This window comes from Oncorhynchus mykiss, chromosome 3, assembly GCF_013265735.2.
Source record: "Oncorhynchus mykiss isolate Arlee chromosome 3, USDA_OmykA_1.1, whole genome shotgun sequence".
NCBI lineage: Eukaryota > Metazoa > Chordata > Actinopteri > Salmoniformes > Salmonidae > Oncorhynchus > Oncorhynchus mykiss.
In genome coordinates, this window is record NC_048567.1 from 46395517 (window position 1) to 46407965 (window position 12449).

The following is a 12449-nucleotide window of genomic DNA, read 5'->3' on the forward strand; positions in this document are numbered from 1 at the left end:
AACTAAAACGAGACACTGTTGCTATTGGACCGGTCCTTATAAGCTGTCTGCGGTCTTTAACCAAATAACAGTTGGTTGTTTATTGAATGATAGTCCAAGTGAAACTGTTTTGAAATCTGGTTGGTGGTTTTGTTTGGACTAAACGTACTGGCACCAGTCTACGGTGATTTAATTTAGGGAGAGTCCAGAATTTATCGCTTTTATTTTCCATAATACAGAGCCGTGTCAGACTCTATACATATTCAGGTTATTGTGTTTGAGATGAGCGGTCTTTTTGTTGGGAGTGTGTGTCCTCCCAGACATGACCTGCCACAATTCCTGTCCACCTATGCCCTCTACTGGAGAGAAGGAAAGATTGCATCTGGTCATACACCCAGTTTGCTGATGCCGCGGTCGGTTGTCCCAAGTCCGGGTAGGTATTGTTTGCGGCAGGTACTTTAGGCCAAACGCTGGGGTTAAGTCTTCTGGTGGAAATGGGCCGTTAGACTGACCAGTACCACGCATTTCAAATGTAAGGCCCCAATGTAATACATTTAGGTCGTATTCTTAATACTCTGTCTGTGTACTCCCTCGCCTGCAGACCCACAGCTGGAGGGCAAGCCCCCTGCGTTCAGCACTGTCCTGAAGGGATGTTCAGTGAGTGAGGGCCAGGACTTCCTTCTGCAGTGTTCAGTGGAGGGGGATCCTCTACCTAACATCTCCTGGCTCCTAAACGGTGAGAGAGCCCATCATTAAATCAATTTTACATTTGACTTAGGAAATAGGTGCCATGCTCAAGGGCACAACGGACAGATTTTTCACCTAATCGGCTCACGGATTCAAACCAGCAATCTTTCGGTTACTGGCCCAACGCTCTTAAACCGGTAGGCTACCTGCCACCCTGCATCTCCCCCTGCAGTAACTAAGGATGCAAAGTTCCAGTAACTTTCCCATAATTTCCAACTGGAATTTCTGGGAAACCTGGGAATTTGGCAAAAATTACCGGAAATGTGCAACCCTAGCAGTAGCAGTCACCACAAGAGGGGGGTGATAATCCTGTTTTTCAATGCTTTGCACCTCATTGGACGGACAGACAAATCCCTTCCACTCCTATGAAAAGTGAAGGGAGAAGTGGTAGGAATAACAAAAAGTCCCTGTACTCAGAACCCTCTTGAATAGATCAGCTAGGTGGGGTGGGGTGTGTGTAATTTATTACATGCGTTCCCGAATGGCACCCTATTCCCTATATAGTGCACTACGGGCCCTGGTCAAAAGTAGTGCACTATAAAGGTAATAGGGTGCCCTTTGGGACACCGCCATAGTAAGTCTGCTACTGCTTTCCCTCTCAGCATGAGGCCGGCCCATCACAGGACCACCGTTTCACAGGTCTGGCTGCTCTGCTGCTGAAGGCTCATGTGTCTCTGTAATATGTCAGATCCCACACAGAGAATGTTGATCTTTTTCATCTTTAACTGCTCTATGTAGAGAATGTCGGAGGAAACCCCTTGAATGGGCAATTTTGAAGGTCATAACTCCCAAATGGATTAATGCTATACGGGAGCCTTGGGACGTCTATGTCTCATTGGAGTTGACGTTTGAATTGGTTACGGTAAGGGTTAAGGTTAGGGTAAGAGTAGGGGTTAGGGTTTAGCCTTGGGAGTATGGACGTCCTAAGGGTACCCAATATCACTAACCAAAATGAAAGCTTGGCATCTAGCAGAATTCCAACTGAACATTGTATTTTTTTATTGTAGCTAGGTCATTTTTATCCTTCCATATTTAATGAAGATGGATCACAATTTGTTAAGAGTTAGACAAAATCAATCTATCACCTGAGCCTAACTTGGCTCACAACATAGGGCTACAGTTCTTAACTGTAACTTTCATTTCTAGTCAAAAGTTCGTCTCCTGAACTTGTTTGAGAAGTGTCTTGGCCAATGTAATTGTTTGTGTTTTGTTTTACTTCGGTGGCCAAATGTGTTTGAGTTTAATTATCCTCGTTAGAAAACATAGCTGAAAAGTATTAAAGGTCCAATGCAGTCGTTTTAATCTAAATATCAAATCATTTCTGGGTAACAATTAAGTACCTTACAGTACTTAATTGTAAAACAAAATAATAAAAATAGCTTCTTAGCAAAGAGCAATTTCTCAAGCAAGAAATTTGCTAGGACTGTCTGGGAGTGGGCTGAGTGGGGAGGTGAAAATTGAAAACTAGCTGTTATTGGCAGAGCGGTTTGGCACTTTCTTATTGGTTTATTAACTAATTTACCATGTAGTGACGTCACCAGGCAGGCCAAAGCTTCATCTCGGCAAAACAAGATGACATTTCAGGCGGTCTTTTCAAACAGCTCTTACAGTACACTAGAAAGGCATTATCATTATTTTCACAACTCCACAGTATTATTTCAACCTCATAGTGCTGAAATATAAAACATATGAAAATCACATTTTGTCTACACTGGGCCTTTAAGAGGCATCTTTAAAATTTGAGATTTAATCTTTAAACTCAAATAGAATTGACTTGTTGCTGATTTTAGCGAAGGATCTAACATAGTTTCTGTCCCAAATGGCACCCTATTCCCTTCATAGTATACTACTTTTTGACCAGACCCCTATGGGTAGTGCACTATATAGAGAGTAGGGTGTCACTTGGGACGTAGCCATAGTTTCCACAAGGCCACTTCTCTTAGTGCTCCAGGTCTGAGCTGTACGGGAACTGTTGATGTTATACTCTGGTCTCTTGAAGACGGATGGACAGTTAATGGCATCACACTTATCTCAGGGAAGAGAAATAGTCCCCGCTCCCAGCAGGGATCCCAGCACCGACCGATTCGCAGCCCTCTGTTCTTTCCGCTGGAAAATACACCCACAGCCATTAAACAAATATGAGGCCTAGGAACCATATAAAGGAAAAACATGCATCGCTGCCTCCTGAAACCTCTTCTGAAATATTACACACAGCTAGACTTGGCAAGTGTTTTGTGCTCCAAAAGCAGACATCTGAGACTCTCTCTCTTTCCAAACTCTGACCTGTGCCGGCCGATTATGAAATGCTTAGCACAAGGACAAAAAAAAAGGCTCCCCTGGATTTCAAAGTTAATGCCTTTCTTGTGATTGGGTGGTCCAGCACCGGGAGGGAGCAAGAGCCGTTTATATAGAGGTGGTGCATAAATATGGCATATTGTACATTCCTCTCCGTTACTCTCTTTTTGTGTCGTCATTAGCACAGAATACATGATCTCAATTTGAGCTCCAAAATGTGATTGTGCCGATTTATTTACTGGTGCATTGAATCATGTTGTGCGCTGTAGTTACAAAACTTTCTCCACAATTTCGTGGTATCCAATTGGTAGTTACGTTCCTGTCCCATCGCTGCAACTCCCGTATGGACTCGGGAGAGGCGAAGGTCGAGAGCCGTGCGTCCCCCGAAACACGACCCAGCCACGCCTCACTGCTTCTTGACACGACGACCCATTTAACCCGGCAGCCAGCTGCACCAATGTGTCGAAGGAAACGCCATACACCTGGCGACCGTGTCAGCGTGCATTTGCGCCCGGCCCACCACAGGAGTCGCTAGTGGACGATGGGACAGATACATCCCTGCCGGCAAAGCTCTCCCTCAACCCGGACGACCCTGGGTCAATTGTGCGCCTTCCGATTGGTCTCCCGGTCGCGGCCGGCTGCGACAGAGCCTGGACCCGAACCAGGTTCTCTAGTGGCAAAGCAAGCACTGCGACAGAACGCTGCGCCACTCGGGAGACCCATCCAGGATCAATTTAACACCGAGCTAGCTAGCTGCCTGTCTGTGTAAACTCAGGCCTGCAGGAAAACACACATCCGATCAGTTACAAGGTTGTTGTTGTTATTTTTTTACATTCGTGCAGTCTTTTTCTGCCACCACACATTTATTTGTTTTATGAGCGATTCCACAGCCAACGTTTTCTTTGTTCAATGTGAATGAATGAATATTAGTCTCTTGCTTAATTTCTAATAATCTTTCTTCAATCGTCTCTCTCCGTGTAATACTGCTCTCCTTAACTTTTACACTCTTAGTGTAAGATACTTTTTTTTTTGATGTGTGTGGACTGGGTTTAGGTGTTTCCTCCCCGAGTGTGACGCATTTTCCTTTCTTCCTTCCCCCACTCCCCCTCCAGACAAGCCAGTGCCGCATGCCCACTCTGCCTTTGAGAATGGCCTGACCCAACTCACAGTCCAGGGTGCACTGCCAGAGGACGAAGGCCAGTACGCATGTGTCGCTGAGAACAGCCATGGGAGAGCGGTGTGCACTTCCAGAGTCATCGTCAAAGGTGGGCTTGGGAGCCTCTACAGTGACCGTATGTATCAAGCTTCTCAGAGTGGGTTCAGCTCCTCCCTGTCCATGCTGTTCATTAAGATCAAAAAGTTATAACTGATCATGACCCCGTACTCTGAGACACTAGGTACATACAATACACATTACACTGAGAGTACAAAACATTAGGAACACCTTCCTAATATTGAGTTGCACCCCCTGTTACCCGCAGAACATTCTCAATTCATCGGGGCATGGACTTTACAAGGTGTCGAAAGCGTTCCATAGGGATGCTGGCCCATGTTGACTCCGATGCTTCCCACAGTTGTGTGAAGTTGACTGGATGTCCTTTGATTGGTGGACCATTCTTGATACACACGGGTAAACAGTTGAGTGTGAAAAGCAGCGTTGCAGTTCTTGACACACTCAAGAACTACCATACATTGTTCATAGACACTTAAATCGTTTGTCTTGCTCATTCACACTCTGAATGGCACACATACACAATCATGTCTCAAGGCTTCAAAATCCTTCTTTAACCTGTCTCCTCACCTTCATCTACACTGATTTGAAGTGGATTTAACAAGTGACATCAATAAGGGATCATAGCTTTCACCTGGATTCACCTGGTCACTCTTTATGTCATGGAAAGAGCAGGTGTTCCTAATGTTTTGTACACTCAGTGTACACCACAATGGCTTTGGAAATATTGTTTTATGACGAGGGAAAAGTCTGCTTTACTAAAATGATGGTCATGTAGGGGAATGCCAAATTAATATTTCAGGTTATTAAAAGAAAATTAAAAAAATTGAACATCTGAACACACATGCATGTTATGCTGACAAATTCTTTAAACATGCTATATATAGAAACATATACGGTAAAATATAAATCTATACATTACAAAATTTTGGACACCGACTCATTCAAGGTTTTTTAAAAATAGTTTTTTACTGTTTTCTACATTGTAGAATAGTAGTGAAGACATCAACTATGCCATAACACATATGGAATCATGTAGTAACCAACAAAGTGTTAAACAAATCAAAATATATTTTATATTTGAGATTCTTCAAAGTAGCCACCCTTTGCCTTGACAGCTTTGCACACTCTTGGCATTCTCTCAACCAGCTTCATGAGGTAGTCACCTGGAATGCATTTCAATTAACTGGTGTGCCTTGTTAAAAGTTAATTTGTGGCATTTATTTTTTAGTGCATTTGAGCCGATCGGTAGTGGTGGTATATAGAATATAGCAATATTTAGTGAAATTCCAAGTCCGTATTATGCCAAGAACAGCTCAAATAAGCAAAGGGAAACAACAGTCCATCATTACTTTAATGCATGAAGGTCAGTCAATCCAGAAAATGTCAAGAACTTTGAAAGCTTATTCAAGTGCAGTCACATAAACCATCAAGTGCTATGATGAAACTGGCTCTCATAAGGACTGCCACAGGAAAGGAAGACCCAGAGGTATCTCTGCTGCAGGGGATAAGTTCATTAGTTCCTAGCCTCAGAAATCAGCAATTAACTGCACCTCAGATTGCAGCCCAAATAAATGCTTCACAGAGTTCAAGTAACAAACACATCTCAACGTCAACTGTTTAGAGGAATCAGGCCTTCATGGTTTAATTGCTGAAAAGAAACCCCTACTAAAGGACACCAATAAGAAGAATAGACTTGCTTGGGCCAAGAAACACGAGTAATGGACATTAGACCGGTGGAAATCTCCTTTCGTCTGATGAGTCCAAATTTGAGATTTTTTCGTTCCAACCGCCGTGTCTTAGTCAGATGCAGAGTAGGTGAACGGATGATCTCCGCATGTGTAGTTCCCACCGTGTAGCATGGAGGAGGAGGTGTGATGGTGTGGGTGTGTGTTGCTGGTGACAATGTCTGTGTTTTATTTAGAATTCAGGGCACACTTAACCAGCGTGGCTACCACAGCATTCTGCAGCTATTCGCCATCCCATCTGGTTTGAGCTTAGTGGGACTATAATTTGTTTTTCAGCAAGACAATGACCCAAAACACACCTCCAGGATGTGTAAGGGCTATTTGACCAAGAAGGAGAAGGATGGAGTGTTGTATCAGATGACCTGCCCTCCACAATTCCCTCGACCTCAACCCAATTGAGATGGTTTGGGATGGTGAGTTGGACCGCAGAGTGAAGGAAAAGCAGACAACTCCTCAGCATATGTGGGAACTTGGTTGAGAGAATGCCAAGAGTGTGCAAAGCTGTCATCAAGGCAAAGAATCTCAAATCTAAAATGTATTTTGATTTGTTTAACACCTTTTTTGGTTACTACATGATTCCATATGTGTTATTTCATAGTTTGGATGTTTTCACTATTATTCGACAATGTAGAAAATAGTAACAATAAAGAAACTCTTGAATGAGTAGGTGTGTCCAAACTTTTGACTGGTACTGTACATAAAATGTGTCTCATACTATCAGGCTCTTAGCAATCGTTTGGCTTTGAGAATGTGCTCAATCCATGATGGGAAATATGCTTCTTTTCTCAGAAGAATGAGCATTTGACTGTTTACTAAAGCCCTGAAATGTCTATATTGAGAGTACTTTGAGCCCTTTGATAAGCAACGCTGCTGCTCTAAGAGAATATCTATTTTAGGGCTCTGATGTTGCATTTAAGGAAACATCTGCTCTCTCTGTTCCAGCATGCATCTTGTCTACATCCCAAACGGCACCACATTCCCTATATGGTCCACTATTTTTTAAATATTTTTTTACCATGACCCTGGTCAAAAGTAGTGCACTGAATAGGGTGCCATTTGGGACAGAAACGTTGTCTTTCAGCGCACACAGGGCTTCATGGCAGAGGTTCAGCTTTTTAGAATGTGAAATGCCATCATATTCCCACACATGCACCGTGAGTTCAGTATGCAGCATGAGAGAGAGAGAGAGAGGGAAACACAGCTTGTTTGACTTGCTAGCACACCAACCATCTTGGTCATGCATTAAGAACTAATGGCACTCATTCATTTTTTGGTAGCAAAAGAGTGCTAGAGCAGTGAGAGAGTATAACTTTAAGGACATCCAAAATCCAATCTTTTTGGAATCTGTTTGGAAGCACTTTCTATGAAGTCCTTTATAATGCATTATAATACACTTATGTTTAACAGTAATGACACTGACTGTAAGATTCCATAGTGATCTCGATCTACAGGTTAACCTTCACTTCAATCTGATTAAGAGTCTCCTTTCTAAGCCCTGATTTTAAAGATGCAACGCTTCATGCAGATGGGCTAGCTGCAAGCCAAGTGGCCGTTGATTCGCTTGGCAAGTTGGCATCACACTGAACCTGTGAGAACAAGTAGATGAGTGGATTGGTGCCCGTTTATATGATGCCAGTCTAAGAGGTAGGGTGAGTCTGCTATGTTCAACACAGCTAAGATATTGTTGAAGAACAGCCATGGCAGTGTTAGCTGTCAGTTAAGATCATCATACTGTACATATACCTACAGTATATGACAGCGGAGGCTGCTGAAGGGAGGACGGCTCATAATAATGGCCGGAATGGAATGGTATGAAACAGATGGTTTTCTTGTGTTAGTTACCATTCCATTACGCTCCATCCCAGCCATTACTATGAGCCGTCCTCCCCTCAGCAGCCTCCAATGATATATGAATACTGTAAGGTGTGATGGTTTCTTTTTACTATTGAAATGCCTTTGGGAAATGCAAAATGTTTATATTGACTGTTGAGTATTGCATGCCTTAGGATTGGTAGAGGGGCTAGAGGATGTCCCACGCAGTTAGGCTCCCTGCATTATTATTCACTTTTGTTTAAAGTCGGGCCCTTGGGCCATGTGTAAACTGTTATGAGGGCTCCTCAGATTACTGTCGGTCCCAAATGGCACCATATTCCCACTACTTTTGACCAGGGCTGACGAAAGCTCCCATAGGCCCAGGTGAAAAGTTAGTATATTATAAAGGGAATAGGGTGCCATTTGGGACGCGCAGCCTGAGGCAGCAGTGAAACGGGGCTTTTTAAGCAGTAGTGCTGATGGAAACATGCTGGAGATGCCTTGGATCTCCCTCTGGCATGCTGGGTATGTATACAGACAGTGGGCTGTGTTTATGACAAGCCCTGTCTTGTAGGGTCCTGACGTCCACAAGGTTAGGGCCACTAGTTGACTCTACGTAGAACCAAACGCCATACATGGTGCGTATGAATCAAAGAGCGAGGGCCAAAAAGGTCCTCGCTCTCTCTCTCAGGAAGCCCTCCGTAATAGAGAAGTCCCTCGTGGAAATGTGCCTGTTTCGCTCCGAACAGCTTGTCCTCTTGCTCCCTCTGTCCCTTTTTATTTTGATATATGATTTCTTTCTATATAACTGTATTGTGATAGTGCATGTTTTTATCATTAGATTCAACTTTTTACCCCATTATGACTAAAGTACAATGATGAGTCAAGTAATTTGATTTGGACTCTTAAAGACCTTGGCAAGAGCAATCCCCTTATCCCTCACGTCCTATGGTCATCTTTAATGAGATTATCCAAGTGTTTGCTTTTTCAGGACATGTACCTCACTAGTTTGCCAATAACATCACATCATCAGTCATTTGGAGTGTCCAGATCGTCGCTGTGGTGTTTAGAGCACGGGTCTAAAGGGTGATCGAGCTGTAATTGGAGTACTGTAACGTGTCCGATCAAAAGTAGTGCACTGTATAGGGGTTAGGGTGCCTTTTGGGACGCGCACCTGGTAACGTTCAGGACATATCTCGTATTCATCCCAAATGGCACCCTATTCCTTATTTAGTGTATTACTTTTGACCAGGGCTCTGTTCACAAAGAGTGCACTAAATAGGGAAAATGGTGCCATTTGGGGCGCAGAAATAGCATTGCGTTGTGCTCTGGAAACTTCTCCAGATGGCAAGTCTGTAGTTATGGATGAAATTCTACTCCCGACTTCTGAGGATGACGAAATGTGATCAGAGTAGGAGGAATTCTATCGTAATATTTATTCATTCTGACTCCATAATCATGTGTATAAAATGTATACAGCCCTGTGCGTCTCTGACGGGTCTAGCAAGATAGCTAATCGTTGCATCACCAGACTATAATGTGTCTATCTTGTACCATAATGGAATTAACAATGTTTGGATACTTATGAGCTGTTTCTAGCGATCTAAGTTCTCACATTATTTGAGTCACGTTTAGAGCAGAGTTGTCAAGGTGGAACCCAAGTGTACGATGTGTAGTATAATTACAGTACCAGTCAAATTGACACACCTACTCATTCCGTTTTTGTTTTTGTTGCTAGTTTCTACATTGTAGAATAATAGTGATGGCATCAAAACTATGAAATAACTAATGGAATCATGTAGTAACCAAAAAGAAGTGTTAAACAAATCAAAATCTATTTGAGATTCTTCAAAGTAGTCACCCTTTGCCTTGACATCTTTGCACACTTGTGGCATTCTCTCAACCAGCATCATGAGGTAGTCACCTGGAATGCATTTCAATTTATAGGTGTGCCTTGTTTTAAAGTTCATTTGTAGCATTTATTTCCTTCTTAATACATTTGAGCAAACCAGTTTTGTTGTGACAAGGTAGGGGTGGTATATAGAAGATAGCCCTATTTGGTAAAAGACCAAGTCCATATTATGGCAAGAACAGCTCAAATAAGCAAAGCGAAATGACAGTCCATCATTGACTGACCTTCATGTCTTAAAGTAATCTGGAAAATGTCAAGAACTTTGAAAGTTTCTTCAATTGCAGTCGCAAACACCATTGAGCGCTATGATGAAACTGGCTCGCATGAGGACCGCCACGGGAAGGGAAGACCCAGAGTTACCTCTGCTGCGGAGGATAAGTTCATTAGAGTTAACTGCACCTCAGATTGCAGCCCAAATAAATGCTTCACAGAGTTCAAGAAACGGACATATCTCAACATCAACTGTTCAGTGGAGACTGCGAGAATCAGGCCAATGGACATTAAACCCGTGGAAATCTGTCCTTTGGTTTGATGAGTCCAAATTTGAGATTTTTGGTTCCAACCGGCATGTCTTTGTGAGACGCAGAGTAGGTGAACGGATGATTTTTCACATGTGTGGTTCCCACCGTGAAGCATGGAGGAGGAGGTGTGATGGTGTGTAAGGGCTATTTGACCAAGGAGAGTGATGGAGTGCTGCATCAGATGACCTGGCCTCCACAATCACCAGACCGCAACCCAAGTGAGATGGTTTGGGATGAAGTGGACCGCAGAGTGAAGAAAAAGCAGCCAACAAGTGCTTAGCATATGTGGGAAGTCATTCAAGAGTCTTCAGTCTTCATGAAGCAGGTTGAGAGAATGCCAAGTGTGTGTAAAGCTGTCAAGGCAAAGGGTGGCTACTTTGAAGAATCTCAAATGTACTATATATATTTAGATTTTTCATAACACTTTTTTTTGGTTACTACATGATTCCATATGTGTTACTTCACTATTATTCTACAATGTAGAAAATATATATATTTTTTAAAATGAATGAATAGGTGTTGCCAAACCTTTGACTGGTACTGTATATTTATCATTAGTCCAGAACAACAAAACAAAGAATATTACTCTGAATTCCAAGGACTACAGTATGAAGCCAATTTAAAAGTGATAAAGATGCATTACAAGTATGCAATAAGAATAGAATTATAAAATGTGTACATACCATACATTTTTCTACAATGTAGAAGATCGTCTGTCTAATAGCATAGCATACACACCACATTATGGCATAGGCCTACAAAGTATAGCCAGGAAATGTGCAATACAAGTTCTCAATGAATGAAGCAACCCATTTCAATTGCCTCCATCGATTAATTAGCATCACTCTGCTGGCCAACAAACAAAACGCATCAAACTTCACAATCATTCTCTAAACCTAATCGACACACTCAATCTAAATGATGGGGGCTTTGAACTGACCGCCGTCCGGCGACCAGTTTAGTTCAGCAATTCTGTAAAGATAAATCCTTAACTTGCAGCTCTTCAGAGCTACTGAAGGGATCCAAACATGACAATTTAATCCATACAGTTAGATACATTAGTCAACTCAAGTTTAATCCATCGTCATGCCTCTGAGTGTGCCAGTATCCTTGGACCTCCGTGGCAATGTCCGGGCCCCAGAGAAAGCCACTGGCGAAGGTGTGCTTCACTCCTGTGATGTGTATAAATATGGTCATCCATCCGGACAGTGCCATAAATCGTGATCAAATCATCACGCTGTGCCTTGGCGCCGACGTGTCTTCATCACCGCTTTCATCATTGGTCGACCTCTAATTTTTCAATGACAAGTCCATATGAGGATCAGCTGTACACTTGTAACGTTCTGCTCCAGAGCCTCTGAAAGTTTTCCGACTATACGCTTGGCTGCCAATGTCATTGAGAACACAGTTTCCCACATTCTTTGGCATGGTTTCTTCAGTACTGTAGGTTTCAGATGTCCTGGCTGCAGTAGATTGCCAGCCAGCAGAGTAATTGATGTAGGAGAGCTCTTGCTCTTGGCCAGGAGGTTCATCTTTATCTGAACAAGCGGAGACTCCCAAGCGATGCACAGGGCTCCCAAATCAAATCAAAATCAAATGTTATTGGTCACATGCAGATTTTATTGTGAGTGTAGCGAAATGCTTATGCCTATGCTTCTAGATCCGACAGTGCAGCAGTATCGAACAGGCAATATCTAACAATTCCACAACAAAACCTAATCTCTTACAAACTCTACAACAAAACCTATTACACACAATCTAGTAAAGGAATGGGATGAGAATATATAAGTATTAAATATATGGATGAGCAGTGACAGTGGCTAAGATGCAATAGATAGTTAAGGATACAGCATATACATATGAGATGAGTAATGCGAGATATGTAAACATTCTTAAAGTGGCATTACCCCATAGGGTTCAGGTCAGAAGTATTGCACTATGTACAGGAAATAGGGTGCCATTTGGGAAGTACTATAAGAAATCTACTCCAGCCTTAATATATAGTGCATTCGGACAGTATGGGGAGCGTCGCTGCACAGCTATTTTCAGGTCTCTCCAGAGATGTTTGATCGGGTTCAAGTCCGGGCTCTGGCCGGGCCACTCAAGGACATTCAGAGACGTGTCCCAAAGCCAGTCCTGCGTTGTCTTGGCTGTGTGCTTAGGGTCATTGTCCTGTTGGAAGGTGAACCTTCGCCTCAGTCTGC

General features: G+C 42.8%; 1 protein-coding gene across 7 annotated transcripts in view; it reads left to right on the forward strand.

Annotated features, from left to right (window-relative positions):
* Positions 1-12449, forward strand: part of LOC110520040 (myosin light chain kinase, smooth muscle) — a 99954-nt gene that overhangs the window by 53669 nt on the left and 33836 nt on the right. For 6 of the 7 annotated variants that reach the window (XM_036974285.1, XM_021597013.2, XM_021597014.2 and 3 more), the window contains 2 exons: positions 581-715; positions 4134-4313. In XM_036974285.1, the coding sequence (XP_036830180.1) occupies positions 581-715; positions 4134-4313 (315 nt within the window). The remainder of the gene's footprint in view (positions 1-580; positions 716-4133; positions 4314-12449) is intronic. The other variant, XM_021597016.2, reaches the window with a different exon arrangement.